This window comes from Notolabrus celidotus, chromosome 4, assembly GCF_009762535.1.
Source record: "Notolabrus celidotus isolate fNotCel1 chromosome 4, fNotCel1.pri, whole genome shotgun sequence".
Taxonomy (NCBI): Eukaryota; Metazoa; Chordata; class Actinopteri; order Labriformes; family Labridae; genus Notolabrus; species Notolabrus celidotus.
The window spans coordinates 33,868,407-33,888,107 of record NC_048275.1 but is presented as its reverse complement, the minus strand read 5'-3'; the positions used below and the strand labels follow the sequence as shown (position 1 = coordinate 33,888,107).

The 19,701-nt window shown below is 42.5% G+C and overlaps 1 protein-coding gene across 1 annotated transcript in view; it reads left to right on the top strand.

Moving 5' to 3' along the window:
• Positions 1–19,701, top strand: part of ttc27 (tetratricopeptide repeat domain 27) — a 118,047-nt gene that overhangs the window by 85,327 nt on the left and 13,019 nt on the right. The window contains exons 13-16 of the mRNA XM_034681934.1: positions 7,486–7,713; positions 8,926–9,024; positions 9,401–9,453; positions 12,812–12,977. Coding sequence (XP_034537825.1) covers positions 7,486–7,713; positions 8,926–9,024; positions 9,401–9,453; positions 12,812–12,977 — 546 coding nt within the window. The remainder of the gene's footprint in view (positions 1–7,485; positions 7,714–8,925; positions 9,025–9,400; positions 9,454–12,811; positions 12,978–19,701) is intronic.

The following is a 19,701-nucleotide window of genomic DNA, read 5'->3' as shown; positions in this document are numbered from 1 at the left end:
CAGTCACAGAAGTCATCAGTAATTTTCTGCTCCAACAACGTTTCCCCTCCTCACCCCAATGTTCTCCAACAGGAGGACAAAAAAAACAGTGCAAGGGTAACAGCCTCTACTCATGCATCCACGCACAAAAACACACAGCACAAGTACAAAACCAGAAACCTAATATGAAGAGATCAAATAAGACATATGAGACCGAGCAATAACAAAGCCAAATCACATATGGCTCAGATTAAGCTCTGGTAGGACTGCATCAGGAACAATGGATCGTCTGGAATTTGCCCTTTTGATTTCATGTAGCAGTGCTCGGTCTCTTTCACTCAGCTCACGCTTTGTGCAGGGTATGATTGCATTTGATAAGGATGTAGGGACACTACTGCTTTTTGTCTGGGCTTAAGAGCTGATGCAGGTGATGACTTTGTGTGCTCATGTTGGGTTAGTCTGAAAGAAAAGTGTTTCAGACAATTCAACAATCAAGAAAGCTCTGGAGTATCCCACAGACTGAACTAAATGTGCTATGCTTGAATCCTCACTTTCAGAATCTTTACTGCAGAGTCAGAGAGGATTGAAGTGGAAATAGATGTGAAATAGAACATTTTGATATATTTTCTCATGGATCATGAGTATGTCTTGATGATCTACTCACTCTTCAATGTCTTGTATTGGAAAAGCATTACCTTTAAACAAAGAATACAAGTCATTTTGAGCTGCTTCCACCAGCAGTGACCTCTGTAAGGCCTCCACAATTACCAAATCTATCCAATTTACAATAAACTCATGGTGGCCTTCTCTCTCAGATGTCATGCATAGTGAGGAGCTCAAATGCTGTTATCAAAATGTTGCACCCTGCTGTGTTTAAGACTTGATTCTGATTGGTCAAAACCCCATAACAAAGGTCATTAACTCTGAATAGCAAGAGTGATGTAGGAACAACCTGTCCCCACATGTTCTATCAAATGTATTAAGTTTATGATTTCACCTCTTCCTATTGACGCTTTGGCAAAAGTGATAGCTTTCAAGAGCAATTGGTGGAGAAAGTTGAGAGTTTAATGTTACTCTAAATTTATTTCAAGAGCACAAAACTTTAGATTCATGGTTAATGGTTGACCAGTTAACAGCAGATGAAGGAGGACAAGTAGGGAAAACACTGGAAGAAAACAGACACACAAACTACGACTACAAACCAGAATGAGCAGAGTGTTAATGAAAATGTTAGATTTACTGTAATTGATAACAGTAAAGTAGGCTAATGTTCAGCTGGTTTGCATAACCACTTGCTCACCATCACTGTGACCCGGCTTTATGAGTTGTATAAACCTAGGGAATACCATAAACAGTTGTCTTTGTATTGCTTCACAATTGTTTGGCAACTAATGATACAATGGAAAGAGAAAACCCAGAGGGATATTGGACCATATTAGAATCAATCAATCAATCAATCAATCAATCTTTATTTGTATAGCGCCAAATCACTACTAACGTTATCTCAAGACGCTTTTACAAACAGAGCAGGTCTAGACTACTCTATGTCAATATATATCTAATCTATCAAAATATATATCTAAAAAAAGAAATGTTCATCAAAGACAACAGATTGGCCATAATTCTCCTGTCAGCCACCACCTCCACAGGGTCCAGGACTGAGCTGGCCTTCTTCCCCAGTTACTTCAGTCTTGCTCTCCTGTATCCTGTCCGCCCACAGCAGGTTTAATCCTTCCAATGTGGCGTTCGTATCCGGTGTTAGCTCTGTTAGCATGATGCTACTCTGCCAGTATTCCCTCTGGTGCTGGGTTAGCTCGTCCACCTTATCGTAGATAGATCTTATATATACTTCCACAGTGGGTGGAAGGACAGGTCCATGTCGTCTTTTCTTAGCTTGCACCTCAGTACCAGCACGTCGTCCTTGTCTCCTTCTCCTCAGCTCGCAGGGACCATCAGGCCTAGTATCGTTTAGCATCAACATGCTACGGGCAGCTAACAGCTGATCTGGTATGTAAACAATGTTACCATGGATACACGCAGGATCTCCGGACACAGACAGGAACAAAAATGGCAAAAAAAAACACTGCAAACGTAGCCAGTTTGGTGTCTATGGCCAACAAATGAGTCATTAAAAGACATGACAGGCTCCAAATACAAAGAGAACTAAACAGATATGAAAAAAGGTTGAAAAAAGAACAACGAAGAGAGAGCTGCTGCAACAAGCAGCCACTCAAATGGCGCATGCGCATCCTATTATTATTATTATTATTATAAGATGTAATAACATACTGGATAACTCATTAGATAGCATTAGTCCAGAGCTAACTCAAGCATTCATTAATTTCCAAGCTAACAGTACTGTTTGATTGTTATATTTGATGTAGTAGGTATAATGCTTACCTTAGCAAACCCATGATCAGGATATTATGAGAACTTATTTGTTGCGACATATCAAAGGGCCAATAAAGGTGCATTTCGACCAAGAGTTCCGGGGTCTTTTAGCCCCCAGAACTTCTTTCCCTGGAACTAAAAGGTTCCTGTACCCCCATATTTGTCTGCGTTTCAACTGCGGGCTGAAATCCTGGATAGATTGTGCAAATCAGGCCAGTGAGATATGGAGAAAAGTCCCGGGACTTTTGAAAAGTACTACCTTCCTGGCAGGGGCTTTTCAGGGGAATATTAACTACCCCTGAACTAAATTTAGACCCTGGATCCTCCAGTCGAAAAGCACCTAGTTCCGGGGTAAAGTTCCTGCGGTCGAAAAACGCCTTAAATTATAGCCTGATGTCCACCTTCACTTTCATCCTCTATCATTGTTTTTAGTTGCTGATCAGAAGAAAGAGGGGAAACATGATTTTTCTGTTAACTTACATTTTAAGATTTGTTTGACTTGATCATAGAAAAACAACCTTATAGCGGTATTTGAGTTTACCACTGTGAGCATGACATCAGAGGAAAAAGGCTGTCTTGGGAACACAATTGGGTGGATCAGGAGATGTTAATGATGACTGTTTTAAGCTACAGAAACTGTATGGGGCTATCATGTCAACATGTAGCAAAATATTTCGGGAAAGCCATCTTTGTGAGAAGAATCTGTTTCAAAAGAAAAGAGGGATGTTCCCTAGAACAAGAATAATGTACGTAACAGCAGTAATATTTATATAGATTTATCGTGTTCCTTATATTTAAATGACCCAGCATGCATATCGATCAAAACATTATAGCTCCGTGTTAATGTGATGTAAATGATCCTGCTGCATGATTACCCCACAGACTCTCTTTGACTTATCACCCTACGCCCATTATTAACCATCTTCTGTGTTTGTCACTGACTAGATAATCATCACCATCAAACTGTAAGACATTAAATATGGATTATGTTTTATTACATACATCTGCGCTGTATGAACAGGAATTACACAATGTACGATTCATTATATTTTCTATTAACATTCACATGCACAGTTTGAATACATTAAAATGCATCAAATGGTCATTAGAATGCACACAGACGAGCTCAGGGATATAATATGCATACGCACTCATACTCTATAGGCCAGTAAACATGATTGCATACAAACACACTCATCAAATACTGACGTGCAGACAGTCACGTGTGTGTGGAGGCCGATCACTGACCTGAATGTCTAACTCTGTCCGTCCAGAACCCTCAGCGGGGCTCCTGCAGCCTGCCAGACCTCCGTTATTCAATTACTGCCGACTCTGTCTTTCCAATTTGATTACCCAGGTGCTTTTGGCTAAGAATGAAGTCTCCTGCTCCCCTCTTGTCTTGAATCATGTGCTGTGGTAGTCCCGGCCAATAGTCCATGTTATGTAGTCACTGAGAGTCTGAACAACAGGGCAATCCATTTGTTAGGAGTGGTCTGGTTTGTGTTCAGTGCTGCTCCTCCTGTCTTGACTGGCACAGTGACAGTGTGTGGAAAGGTCATGCGTGGTAGTGCATAAATAATGTATGATGTATGGGATTAATGCAACTCTTACTACAAGTCTGACTTTTATATTGCATAGGAATAACAAAAGGGTTGTAGCAAGACAAGCATCACCTTCTGGTGTTGAAAAATAAAGACGCTGTGGAGGCGCACAAAACAAAGATTATTAAGTCTATAGAGGCTCTCTCCAAAAGTCAAGGAATCCTCATTAACATCCATGGCTCATTGGTTTTTGAACACATTAAGACAGAGAGTTGTGCATAGATTTGCATTATTAGGGTCAGTTATTGTCAGGTGACTGAAGGCCTACCTTTATTCCACCTCTGAGCCTGTTTCTAGGATGAACAAATGTTATGTTGAATCAGAATTTCCGATATGGTGGCTGCCATCGTTTGGCTTTAAAAGCTGCCACACATGTGAACCATCTTTAAAATTGAACTGAGTGGATGTACATTTTTCATTTACATGTTGAGTTTCTTCAAATGTTTGCATTAATAATATAGTAGTTTAGCTCAGTGGGTAGAGCAGGTGCCACATATACAGACGCAACAGTGCCCGATGCATCAGTTGCAGGTTAGACTCCCAACTCCAACCCTCATTATGCATGTCTACAGTACTCCACTCTCCTCTTCCCTGAAAACAAAGGATAACAACTAACAATATCTCTTACATTAAACTATGAATGAAAGATATCACACTAACTCAGCAGGGTTTTTAACTGATAATAAGCTCTTCATACTTCTGACAGATCAAACTCAGCCATTACAAACCTACAGTTTACTACTTACCACACATGAACCTGGAACACATGGAAATTAAGATGTATAACTAAAGTAGAGAAAGCAAAGCCTCAGGCAGTTTTCAAAATCGCCTGCAACATACTACCAACTGATGTAGTATGCAGTACGTATTGCATACTACACACTCTGTTTGAAGGTAGTATGTAGTATGACTGTTCTGCAGTATGAAATTTCAAAAAGCAGAAGTAAACAACATCGAAGCTGAAACTGCTTCTTTAGCATCAGTTATGATTTAAAAAGTTAAGAAGTGGTTTATATGCAATTTAATAATTTTCCAAGACATGAACAGTTACCTGTGGGATAGGTATCTCCTCTGTAATTACTGGATGTGGCAGGATTCATCTGCGTCTATTTCGAATTATCCATCCATTCATTATCTTGACTGCTTATCCCATTTGGGGTCACGGGGGGCTGGAGCCCGCTGACTTTGGGCTGAAGGCAGGCTACCCTGGACAGGTCGCCTGTCATAGGGCAAACATGGAAGACAAACAACCATTCACGCACACATCTACGGGCAATTTAGAGTGACCAATGATGATGAGTATGTTTTTGGACTGTGGGAGGAAGCTGGAGTACCCAGGGAGAACCCATGCATGCACAGGGAGAAAATGCAAACTCCACACAGAAAGGCATCTGCCCAACTGGGTACTCGAACCAGAAACCTTCTTGCTGTGAGGCAACAGTACTGCCCACTGCACCACCGTAGTAACGGACCATCAAACATCTGATACAACTCCAACACTGCAGGCGGCGCTAATGCACCTAAAAACTAAGTAGCGCTGTGCATTGTGGGAAACAGTATGCGAGGGAGACTGGTCTGATGCATACTGAAACATTTTTATGAATTGGTACGACATCTGTGGAGTTTTGGCATACAGCAGATTTTGCTCTTGTTCACTTACTACATACTGAATTTAGGCCAAATCAGTATGTACTTCTAGTATACGTAGAAGGTGGTTTCGAAAACAGCCTAACCGTCCGTTGATTGTTGCATGTAGTTGATTTGACATTGTTAAGATTGGATGAAAGAGTTCTTTCACAAATAATCAGCATCCAAGGTACTTTTTTCTACGCAGCCAGTTCATCACAATCCAGTGTGTATATATGCTCGATACGGCCCAGACTATTACAAGTTATATTCCAGCCATGGTGGCAGATGCTTCCTCATTTCTAGTCTTTACTTTCTTCTCATTTGTTTGCATTGTGTTTACCCTAACCCTAACCCACGGAGCTGCCAGCAGGTCAGTGAGGACCCAAATTATGCCCTGCTGGAGCACAGAGCTTGGCCCTCTGAGCTAACCTCTGATGTTCGTATGCGTTCTGTTTCTTAAGCATTAAAATGTTCTCTGGAAACTTTTCAAAGACTTTTCCTTTCTGTGTTTTTTTAATAGCACACTGAAAACACACGCAGAAGCAGATATTTAGTGACTTTGGTCTGTCAGTTAAACTGCAGCATGTTGTGTTCGTTAGGTTTGTGTCTTTGTTTTCATTAAAGGGTCTTTGAGAAAGAACAGTGTAGCCGTCCTTCATCTGCCGTACAGACCACGTCCAAAAATGCTCCTTATGAACTTTAAGAGGAGGTCAATACTTCATGATATGCATCACAGGTGAATCATCTTAATAAACTCATGTCAGCTGTAACAGTGGGAGACGTTGGGACACGATGAAGTATACATAAAATATAATCTCTGCATCTCTCGCTGTAATTTATTGTGAAGTTCTTGTATGTGTTTGTTCTCGTCTCCACAACAAGAAGACAGATTTACTCTGACAGCACATTTGCTGACCAGTCTTCGGTTCTTTATTTAAAGAATGCTGTGAAGAAATTGTTTGTCTTTCTCTCAGGGGACTCGTAACCATCTCTTGATCTTTTGATGGTGTGATTGATTTTGGTCTGCCTGATTGTGCTTTGGATACAACCGATCCAGTGTCTGCTGAACAGAGTTCCTTGGATTGCTGCTGCAGGAATGTTTTGTCTAACAATGATCTGATGCTGGAAAAGCCTGTATTAATAATATGTTAACACTTAAACGTAGTTCTGACGCCAGATTTCACAGTATGAGAATAAAAGACTAAAGTACGTGAATGCGTCCCAGACTCGTCTTTGATTTCCTGTTTTTTCAATGTTCCTGAATCGTCGAAAAATGTTAAGTATTTCTGGGTTTACGTGAAGATATTACAGATTTTCATAATGGTCTCAGACTTTAAACTCGAGAGTGTAAACTCAACATGAACATGACCGCGCATGGTTAATCCTCCTCAGTGTGTGGGGTTGATAGAAGCCTTGTGTCATATCTTTATTTGTAGTGTTTGTCGTAGTTTGAACGTTATTCAGTGTGTATTTAAGGCAACAGCATCAGGGTTTAAGTTCCCTTTAACTCTCTGACAGGACCAGTCTGTAAAGGAAAACTCAGACTCTGTCAGACCTCTCAGACTTTGAGGGGTGAGAGTGGTTCATTTCACAATCCTGATAAAGACAGAGGGTAAACAATCTGCTCATTATTCCCTCCTCCGAACAGTGTGAGCCTCAGCTCGTCCTGAGCAATCCTAAGCATGTAGAGGCACGATGAGGTGCATCGAGTACACATGTCAACAGGTGATCTGACTGTCACTTCACCTGTAATCTAAGCCCGACCTTAATTCCCTCTGTGTTTATCTGTCAAACGTTGCCCCTGAACCCGCTCCATTACTCCTCTCTGATGACTTTGTTCTCCCTCACCCTGACTCGTCTCTCCTATCCCGTTCTTTCGCTTCAGGCGGAGGAGATCGTTCGCAGGGAGCTGGAGAAGAAGGAGACACCCAGTCTGTACTGTCTACTGGGAGACATACTGAGAGACCATCAGTACTACGACCGAGCGTGGGAGCTGTCGGGCCGACGCAGTGCCAGATCCATGCGCTCCAAAGCTCTGCTGCACCTCCAGAACAAGGAGTTCAAGGAGTGTGTCGACTGCTTTGAGCGGTCTCTCAAAATCAATGCCATGCAGGTACGAGACAGCGCTGGAACTCTTTATGCTTCAGGTTAACAAAAACAAAACAGAAGGACTGTGTTGACATGACTGTGGTGTGCTCATTTGGTACATGCACACTTCTAAAAACATTTGGATGTTTATTTAAGGGTTTGATGATTCTTGACTCTTGTGATTTGGCTGGTTAAGGTTTTGCTGCTAATTTTGCAGGACCATCAATAACCTGCCTCTAAATTTAAATCCAGTATTAACAGATGATATTTAATCAAAAACTTGCTGGTACTTCATGTAAGTCTGGCCTATTTTCCTATTTTTATTGGGCAACACAAAACAGCTAGACCAGCCCCAAAGCTAGATACTCCAACTCCTAAGAGGATACCAACCACAGTCAGTCCACAGTCAGACTCCATCCTTGCACCAGTCACTTAACAGCTCTTTAAAAACTGAATGAAGGTTTTTCCATCCTGCTTTTTGTAAAGTCTGTAGGAAAAGTTTGTTTGCACCAACAGCAAAGTTTACCTTTTCACACAGCCCAACTTTATTTGTACAAAGTCAATGCAAGCATCAAAATTTAGCAGAACTTGAAGACATTTTTGCAAAAGATTATTAGTGAGATTTTGGGGGATTCTGCACCAGAAAAGGTTGATCTGAACTCCTTTAAATATCAAGCATCTTAAATGATGCCGATGTTCAGACTGTTTACAAAAACACTAGATTTTGAATGGATTTCCTTTCAAACATCTCAACCTGAAATCTTAAGGCTTTGGTTCATACCTCTAAAGTAAGCCAGGTTTCAGCTGTTGTGTGAGACTTTGCTGATTGGACGAAGTTGCTGGTCACCACACACACACACACGCACACACACACACACACACATGTGGAGAGGTTCTCTGCAGGTGAAAGAGAATGCAGGGAGCAGTGTCCATATGAGAGATGCTGTCACTGAGTTTAGCTGGCAGGTTATGAAAGTGGTTGGGCTCAAGTAGCCAGAGATGTGAGTTAAGTTAATCCAGAGTCAGTCCGTGGAGCAGGCTGTGAAAAGCATTCAAGTGATGCTTAAAAAGCAGACATCAGGAAAAACTCATGTTTGTTTTATAATCTAGACTCCTTGTTAAACCAATATCATACAAGCTTTTGTAACAGAAAACAGTAGTTTGCTATATTTTGAGAACTTTGTGGATACATTTGAATTTGTTTTGATTTATTTGCACACGTGTGTTTTCCTCTCAGCTCGGAGTGTGGTTTTCTCTCGGGTGTGCGTACTTTGCCATCGAGGGCTACGAGGGAGCTGCCAGGGCTTTCCAGAGATGTGTGGGACTGGAGCCAGATGTATGTGCCCCCTTTTAGCACGCACGCACGCACGCACGCACGCACGCACGCACGCACGCACGCACGCACGCACGCACACACACACACACACACACACACAATCACGCACGCACGCACGCACGCACGCACGCACGCACGCACGCACGCACACACACACACACACACACATACACACAATCAGCTAACTTTAATGGTCTCTCCTCTCACATCACCTCTGAACCCTCTGACAGCTTCTTTGCATAATTGTGTGGATTTTTGAAAATTGGCCGTCATTCTTCTGTGTGATCACCATTATCATCTCTATAAGGCTTCCTCATCATCTCCTTCCTCTTCCTCTCCTCTGTCTCTCCATCTTTCTCCACTTCTTTCCCCTCAGAATGCAGAGGCGTGGAACAATCTCTCTACGGCCTACATTCGCCTGAAGAAGAAGTGAGTGTGTGCAGTGTTTTGGAATCATTACTTGTGTGAACTTGTTTGTGGTGGCAGTGAGAGTTTCAGGTAAACAAAGGATTGAGTTCGGTCTGGCAGAGTTTTTTTGTTCAATAGAAAATCAAAGGTAACCAGTAATTACACAGATAACTTCTCACAGCAGGTCTGTAGGAGGAGTGGATCATGGTGCTGGAATACTGTGGCCTGATTGGTCAGTAGTACTATCAGGGTTTATCATCTGTGGACCATGGAAGTCTTATACCAGGCAAAGACTACAGGAGTTAAAGAACCCTACAGATTCAGGGGGCGTTTTTTGTTCTGGTGGTGCCCAACACTTCAATTTTCAGACACTTCTCACCAGCGTTTACTATTTACAGGTTACGAAAGTCGTCCCACTGCACTTCTGCTTCCCTTAGTGGTGAGGGTCTGTTTAAAAATGCTCTGTATGCTTTCATTCAACAGCATTTCAACAAGAAACTGTAAAACTAAAGATAAAAATCGTGTCATAGCATAAGCAGCAGCTCTAAAATTGGAAATTGTACCACGAAAGTACAAGTGTGGTGACTTTCTCGTAAGGATTTCCACCATTGCTGTGGACAAATTGATATCAGAAGTCCTGCCCCTCCTTGAATCTGATTGGTCGATGATCAAGAAGTGACATTGATGAGCACGGTGGTGTTCCAGAAGTTTAACTGTTTTCAACTGAGAGTGCTGCAACAAAAATCATCTGAAACAGAGTGCTGGAAACGCTGAATCCATCCATCCATTATCTTGACCGCTTATCCCATTTGGGGTGACGGGGGGCTGGAGCCAATCCCAGCTGACCTCGGGCGGAAGGCCGGGTACACCCTGGATAGGTCGCCAACCTATCACAGGGCAAACATGTAAAGACAGACAACCATTCACACACACACTCACACCTCCAGGCAATTTAGTGAGTGACCAATGATGGTGAGAATGTTTTTGGACTGTAAGAGGAAGCCGGAATACCCGGAGAGAACCCACACATGCACAGGGAGAACATGCAGACTCCACACAGAAAGGCACCTGCCCGACCAGGGACTCAAACCAGGAATCTTCTCGCTGTGAGGCAACAGCACTACCCACTGCACCACCATGCAGCCCGAAAGGCTGAATCATATTGGTTTGAATTGAAGAAAGACGCTGTCAGAGTAAAAAGCAGCCTTAGTGGACACGGCACCTTGAAGACTAAGGGTGCATCACACAACTAGATATCAGGTTTCTCATTTCCCAGAGGGAGAAAGCACCTCCTGTGATCTTGTGTGAGTCTCTATGATCTCACAGGGAGAGATTTCAATACAAAGTACAAAGTAAATGGCCTTCAAAACCAGCTGTAGTGATGTTTAAAAAAAAAAAAAAGTTGTGGAGTTACCTATGAACAGGAAATTAGATTTTAGCTTAATATTGATGTCTTTCAGCAGTTGTATGCTAGCATTTTAGCTTCAGACTGCAAAGCTATCATTGCTGTCATTAACCATCAGCTGCTCCAGTCTCTGTTAACTCCTCACTGAAGTCCATTTCACACATGTGACAAAAATCATCCAGAAAATCTCCCAACCTCATCAGGATGGGCTGCATGTGTGAACTTAAACACATTTCTCACCTCATGCTTTACCATAAGAGGTCAGGGTGAGGCCATGTGTGAGTGTAGCAGGTGAAAGTGAGGAAAGTTCACTGAGTAAGTGAGGAGAGATGACGTTCACATCCAGGAGAGCTCATCTGCGTGATGCTCTTAAAGCTCCTGAGAGAGATTCTGTTAGTGCTGGTTTTGGCGCCCCCTACCTTCAAAGTGGCACCTCTTATATATCTGCTGTTTTGGACTTTTACACGTGTGTGTGTGTGTAGTGTTTTCATCCTGCTGTGTTTTGACAGTGAAATGAATCACACACTGTAGAATGAAGCTGTTTCCTCAGGGTGCTGTAAATCATCTCCTCTGACACCTCCCCCCTCACACCAGTTACAGGCGTATAGTATAGTATAGAAATGTCAGTGGGGTTGTAGATGATGTTGTTTCCTTTTGTAGGTCACACAGAGACATCTCTCTGAAAAGCTCCTTCAGTCTGATCCGTCAGCAGTCAGAAAGTCCTCACAGGAGCTTTAACCGCTGGTCTCAGCCTTCAATTCGTTTCTTTTGTCGTGTTTTTATTGTGGAAACATCCGTCTACATGTTAAATTGAAGAAAACACAGAAACAGTCACCATTATGGAAAACTCCTCCTCCTGGACAAGCTCTCCAGCTGCTCCCCCCCTCACACGCTCCTAAAGGTGTAGATCAAGTTGTCAGAGCTCGTCCAACACAGGCGTCTCCTGCTGAGAGGTGCATGTGTGGAGATCCAGAAAATATCAGGGCCTCAATGTAGGATTATAGTCAAGACCACCCTAACCGAGACCAAGACATGACCGAGACCAGACTGTACCAAGACAAGACCAAGACCAGACCAAGACAAGGCATTTAGGGGTTGAAACCAAGTGAAGACTGAGCCTGAGACATGACAGACTGCTCTGAACATATATGTCAATCAGTTTTTTCATTATAAGCGTGAAAAAAACTTCTCTTTTTTAATTTCAGTTTTCTTGTAAAAAAAAAAAACACCCTGCTGTGTTCCTCTGCTCAGCTAAGATATTCACATTAATGAGCAGCAGTAAAGTGCTCACTGGCTGCACTTCTCTTCTGCTTCTTGAGAGCAGAGTGGTCAGGGGTCAATAAAATGAAGAACAAAACTTAAGAACATTTTAAGGAGGCAGAGTAAAGTAAGCGCTGCATAAATATGTAATGAAATACGTGTGAATATGAAAACTGTACAGAACATAAATGAATGTTACACAGCTTTGACTTTGGTGCAACTATCACAACACAAAGATCAAGGCGATAAACCTTGTTCAGAGTCACAGGTATGTTTGGGTGGAAGTGAGAGGATGGAGGTAATCAGTGACTCTCTCTTCTTTGTTCACATCAGACTCATGTGCTCTCAGGCCTGAAGCTACAAGCTCCTTTTATTACCTGTTCAGCAAAACCTCCATTCAATCATCAAAGTCTCTGCGAGGAGTTTTTACGTGGTTATGAAACAAGTAGAATTTGATACTGACGCTTCTTTATGACCTACAAAAGCAACAAGAGTCACAGTTTCTGTTAAAGTTATTGCCCAAGAAGTGTTAAGGTTCCACGTCTGAGATAACTTCTGGACATTGTTTGAAATGTACAGTGATGTACTTGTATTTTTGTGTCTTGTGCAGGCTGGTAACCCCTCTTGTGCACGACATATTGAAATAATTAATATTCAGCATGAGTGGCACGTGTAACGGTTTGCTCTGTCCCTCCCTGTCGCTGTCCTTGGCAGAGAGAAAGCCTTTCGTACCCTGCAGGAATCCCTGAAGTGTAACTACGAGCACTGGCAGATCTGGGAGAACTTCATCACTGTGAGCATTGACATCGGGGACTTTGCAGAGACCATCAAGGCCTACCACCGTCTGATGGAACTCCGGGAGAGCTACAAAGACATCGAGGTAAAGGACTGCACTCAATGTTTGACCTGAGGTTCGCAGTTTTGTTTCACACACGCGCACAACTGCTGAAAGTCATGACTGTCTCCTGCGTGTGTGAACGCAAGCAGCAAGTTTTTCAGTTTCTTTAGCCTGACTTTTTCCTGCCAAAGCCTGGAAACTTCCACAAGAAGCCGGGTGAGCCAGGGCAGGTAAAAGTCAGGAGATTTCATTGCCTCTGAGTGAGTGGAGAGGTGACATCGTTCACATTGAGCTATTTCTTTGCTTTATCTTTTAAAGTGCTCACCTCAGGAGCCAGTGTTTCACTTTCTCTTGATTGTTTTGATTCCTCCCCTCTGACCTGATGAGGTGCTTTGCTCAGGACTGTAGTCCGGATCAGAGTCTAAAAAGCTCTCACCAACAAGCAGAATAATTAATGACGTTCAGTAAGACCTACAGAAAATATATATTTATTGTAGCGTCCGTCCGGACGCTGTAGTGATGACGAGCCGATTGGTGAACACGTTGAGCTTTAATAACCGGTCACTGTCGGCCGTGATCACGCCAACCAACAAAACAACAATCAATGTTTGAATGAATGAAAAACTTCTCCTCTCCTCTCTCCCACTCGCACACTCTACACCTCTCCTGATGCCTTCACTGACCGTCAACACTGTAGGAATTAAGAACATCTACACTGAACACGTTTAACAAACAGTAGAGCTGTTACAGTATTATATATGTGTTATAACTTTTCTCCTGATATCGTGTCACCAGTACAACTGGATAATGCTAGCATGCTAGTTGTAAGTACTAACAGCAGCCATGTTTCTTTGTGTTTTTAACTTTCACTATGATAATGTTTTGGTGAGGACCGGTTTTGAATCAGTCACGATCATATGGTCGAGAATCAGCGGCGGTCGTGCATGTGAGCGGGGGGGCGTCGTTTTGGAGGAGCTCCGAGGGAGGAGGGGAGGGGTTAGACGGAGTCATGAGGAAAAGCTACATTCAACTTCATGCTGGTTTTCCGAGACTACCAACCCTAGCTTTAATGGGAGCATATCTCCAGTAACCATTTTGGTTATTAGCAGGCTAATCTTCTCCGCTCTGGTTTCATCACAACAACGTGTGTTAACAGGGCGAGCAGATGACGTGATGTGAGACTGCCTGTTATCTGTCTCCTCTGTTTTCTCCTTGTGCTTTAAGCGTATGTGGTTAAGCATCAAACTAGTATTTCTATGGTATGTAAGTTTAACGCCACATATCTTGCACTGCACATTAACTTCATCGTTTTTTCGAAGCACTTCCAGACATTCATTTTTATAATTGACAGGTGTCGCAGACGGTTCTCTGTTTGTTGTGCTTTCGCTTTCGGTTGAATAACATGTTCCTTGAGAGTAGCCATAGCTGCCGTAAAACAGTTGTTTTTGCTGAAATCTGGCTCGGTGTGTTCTAAAGCTGAAGCGGTGGCCGGAGAAGTCAAACGTTTATATCCCGTTAATTATTTGCCTACCTAGTATATTCATTTAGGTGAAAACAAAAAGCACATGGTCACACATGTAACGCTGTATGATTATCTTGACAGGAATGACGCGAATAACAAAATGCTATTCGAATAATGGGGTCAACGGTGAGTACTCGAGTACTCGAGTAATCGTACCCATCCCTAGTCTGAACTATCTGAAACATTTTCAGGGTCAGGGTCTGTGTTTTATCTGCCTTGTTTGAGCCAACTTTTCTGCAGCATGTTCATTTATGCTGGTCATGTTGCGGTCAGAAGCTTTGCTTACGTTGCAAGATGTAAAAGCACAGAAGTTGAAAAGGTCAGCAGCAGCAGCCTTCGTGCTCCGATACATCTCTTAGTAAACTGACTTTGGCTTTGTTGTGTTTTCCTTTTTAGTTTTTCCTCTTCTTTCAACAAAGTGCACATTGAAGTAATGTTTCCAATGTTCTGACAGAGACGGCTCCATAACGGGTCCAATAGTTGTTTGGTGTGATTGGGTCAAACAACAACACCATCACCATCACTGTTCCCTGAAGGAGGACGTTTGGTCCTTTCAGTTTTAGATTGTGTGTTTTTGTGAAGACAGTTGAAAGAACTGAATCTCAGCTAAGGGGGCGTCTGACTGCAACGACCGGCTCACCTGGCCACATGTTGAATACGGAGGGATTTCAAAGTAAAACCAGTTGCTTTAGTGGATTAACTAAGATCAGAAAGAGAGCCAGTAGAGTCCAAACCAAAGAGGTGGTGAGAGTTAACATTTGATTTTCTGCACTTGCAGAAGACAATCTTTCAGTGCAGTAAAATGAAATCAATCAATCTTTATATATATAGCGCCAAATCACAACAAATGTTCTCCTCAGACTCTTTCCAAACAGATCAGGTCTAGACCATACTCTATGTTCTATTATTAACAAAAACCCAACATCAAGACAGGATAAGATCCAGTCCCATCTTACAGACAGGACTCAGTCTGATCTCATCTTAATCCACCATGAGCAGAGCACTTTGCAGCATTTAGCAAGTTACAGTGGCAAGGACAAACTTCCTTTAACAGGCAGAAACCTCCAGCAGGACCAGACTCATGTTAGACACACATCTGCTGAGACCGTGTTGGAGAGAGGGATAGAGGGAGATGAAGAGAGAGAGATGATAGTGGTGAGATGGATAGTAGTAGTTGTAGCAGCTGGAGTCTGGCACGTCCACAGCAGAGATCTAGAGGAACCTACGAGACAAGGGAGCTCAGGGACTCCAGAAAGGTCTATGGTTAGTAACTTTAATTCCTTTAACAGGCAGAAACCTCGAGCAGAACCAGACTCATGTTAGACCGACATCTGCTGAGACAAAAGGGTTGTAAACAGTTATTTATTGATACATGCTGGTAAAGTGGCACTTTAAGTGGAGTAATCTCTAAGGACAGATATCTGCGTTTAAATTCTGAATCTTTTAGGACAAGTATGATCATTTTAATCTGATGTCATCTGGTTTTCAATTAGACGTTTTGATTTTTGAGCAGGCTTTTGCTGTCTGCAGGAATAGAGTTCATGTGGAGTGGAGGTGGAGTGCATCTGCTTCGATGTAGTCAGCTGTTGTCTGATGATGATTGATCTGTTTTGACCTCAATAATCAGATGAACTGAGACAATATTCTGGTCTCAGGATTATGATCTTTTAAACGAGGACCAGCAGACAGGAGTGTAATCTTGGCGTTTCTCCTTTTTATAACTTACCGGGATGTCCACGGGCTGAGCCACTGATTGACCACCCCATTGGTGTCATGTTGGTCAGCTGCTGTAGTTTCACAGAACCCAGGTCACTCTGACACTGATACCGTTTTCTTCAAGATGAACCTGAACAGAGATAACTGATCCAAAAGTCTGCATATATCCAAAAATAGTGCAGCCCATTATCCCAACCCTCCTGGTGTCTGAGGCTTTGTAACGGAGGACAGATGTGCAGAAAGCAAAACTATTTTTATACCAGCAGAGATCTGTTTTTATCCGCGTGTGTGGAGCAGCTTTAAAAAGATGCAGCTCCGTCCGCTCTCTTCACGCCTGCTCGGTGAACAAACCTGTCAAACCTTCACATTAAAGTCTCATTACTTCAAATGACTGCTCCATTCTACCCCTCTATTTTTACTCCCGTCCATCTCACACCTTTAAACACTGTTTTGAAGAACCGGTGGTGACACTCGGCTTAATTTAACTGCATAATCAGATCAGAGTCACATTTTTAGAAACAACATCTCTCCACTGTTCATTTTCATACTTTTCAACCTCCTGAGGTTGTTTTTAGCCTTTAGATGAGGAGGAGGAGGAGGAGGAGGAAGAGGTGGTGGTGTGGTGGTGGAGGAGAGATGGTGGCAGAGACCACCATGAATTCTTCTCGTATGGAATGTATAGAGGGCCGGTGACAGACATGCTTTGACTGGCTGATAGATTTCAAAGGAGCTGAGGGTCACATGGCTCGGCTTTGTGCCTCTCAGGGTTGAATCACAGGAACCTTACAGTCCCTCACGCAGGCACGCAGGCACGCAGGCACGCAGGCACGCACGCACGCACACACGCACACACCACACACACACACACACACAGATTTGCAGAGAGGCATCATCTCTGGAGAAAGAAGTCTCTTTTCTGCGTTGTGATATAAAAGTAAACTTTAAGATGAGCTCTATAGAAGACTCTGCTTTGCAGTTTCTGTTGTTCTCTTTTTCTCCAGAGAGAGGATATTACTTTTCCACTAGATTTCACCCTCTAACAGGATCCAGCAGGATCTGAATAAGTCATCCGTTCAGTTTTCACCTCAATATGTCGCTTTTCAGCGCCGTGATTGGCAGCACAGAGGGATGCATTAAAAAGAGTTCTTTTTATGGATTTAATCTCAGCCTCATCTCAGGAAATGTCACATCAAATGGACTGACATGAGAGACGCTCAGAGAGATATTACCCACCAGCACCTCGGGCCTCTTCTCCTCGGAAAATAAAGACGAAATACGGCCCGATAGGTCAGGAGCCAAATTCCAGTAGCCTGTGTTGAAGTGTGAACAGATGACATGACGTTACAGTTAGCCGCCCAGTCGCACACCAAAGAAGCCGGACAGATGGTTCATTAGTTTGTGGTGGGAGGGGGGGAACTTATAGAAAGCAGATTTCAGCTGGAGTTCAACTCAGGAGGCCAATACTGAACTTAGAAGATGAAAGACGAGCTGTTGGAGAGAGAGACAGTGTTAAGGGTTGATGAGAGTTGATTGATCGTTTCAAACATTCCCGCTGTGTGCTGACTCTCAGTCATGAACACATCACTGGATTCAAAGTCACAATTTAGTCACTGCACTTCTTGATTATTATAGTCCTTCTCATCTCTGTCCTGGATGATTTTGCCTCAATAAGTATCAGAAAGTTGATCCTGATGAGCTTTCAGTTTGGATCATCAAAATCAAAAGCAGGATCAATAAATAGCCCGGTTATTTCTCCACGCTTACTTGATTTAGCAATTTTAAGAAAAAAATACTCATTTAAAATCCATCAAAAATTCACAGTTTTTCAAACCAGTCATAGGAATATTTCTATTTCAGCTATCAGCGCTTCATACACACACTGAGAGTGTCGTCTGCATATAATTCCTGTCGGACACAGTTGTCTGTTTTTGGCTGCAGAAGTCTGATATATTTCCGGTAGCAGTTTGAAGCGTCAGTGGAGGGTAGGGATGTACATTTTAAGTATTTTCCGTGATCGATTTTTGGAAAAGTTAACAATCAATTATCGATTAATTGATAAAAAAAACATTATTATTCTCACGTCAAAAACAATGCCAAATACGTTGTTTTCCCCCTAAATTTTATTTTCTACAGCAACAAAATGCATCTAACTGACGGGATTGAATACGGGCACACGTTTGACACGCAGAATATCAACGATCAGGCTCATTAAAATATTCTCCACGGACATAATCTTATAAAGTGAAGGCTCATAATACTAACAGAAAAGTACTTCAGACTCACAGTGTCCAGTTTTCTGTCTACTCGTTCTTATTGAGAAAAATAAACATGTGTATTCGGTCAGGTGTCAGCCGGGAGCGCAACCGGGTCATAATCAGTCCCGCTGGAGAAAAGCCCAGACGGCTCTGATGTTGCTGGTCTGTAAACGTAGCGTACCAGAATTTCCCACCTGTCTGTTGCCTTCGTATCCAAAGGTGGGAAATATCCTGTTTAAAGCTGTCAACCTTTGTGTCCGTGTTGTTGTTGGCAGCAGTCTTGTATTGATCCTCTTTTAAAAAAGCGCACGTGGAGACCTGACGCGCAGCCGCAGCCACCAGCACCTTTAACAGCTGATTCACATCGAAACATGCTTTAAACTTAAAACACCTCCCTGATAGATGAGTGTAATATGAGACCACATGATGTTTGTTCCATGTGACGGGAAATTGATAACAAAAATGTGTGTTTCGAGTAATTTCTTAACAATCAATTAATCAATAATCAATTAATTTTGGTCATCCCTAGTGGAGGGAGTTTGTGTTAGCAACCCTACAGAGCCATCAGTTTACATTGCAGTTTTACCCTTGAGAACAAAAAGAGCTATCTAAGCTGACAGTGCATGTTTATGCTAACCAACCTACAGGCAGAGAAACACAAATCTGTTGCGTTGAAGAATAGTGCAAAAACAAATTGGCTTCCTGACGGCAAATTTAAGCTCTGAAATATTTCTAAATAGCGCATTCACCTACACCAACATGAGTTTTCTGGGTTACAGTTTGTTAGAATGAGCTAAATTTCGTTGTAGAGTTGACCCTGTTTGTTGCGGTTGAGAGCTCTGGCCTCTGTTTTGGTTCCTCAACAAAGGGGCCGAGCTGAACCTCTGTGGGTAATACAGATAACCATAGACCAGTACCTTCTACAGCCACACTTCAAAAGCAAAACTTTTTTTATTATTCTGTAATGGGTGGAGACTTAGCCTAATAATTAAGTTGTGCGCCCAAATAGCGGTTGGCCTGGGTTTGATCACAGCCTATGGCCCCCTTCTCGCATGTCATTCCCCCATGCTCTTCCCCAGTTTCCTGCCCTATCAATGGTCCTCTCCTATCTAAATAAAGTTGTAAACCCCCCTCCAAAAAAAAAGGAAAAAAAGAAGTACATATACATATAAAAAAAAGTTTCTAGTCGGTTACAGTAATTCAACATCTGATCAACACAGAGAGAGGACGTCTCATCTTAGAGCTCTCTTCTGTTCCTCAACTAAATTAACCT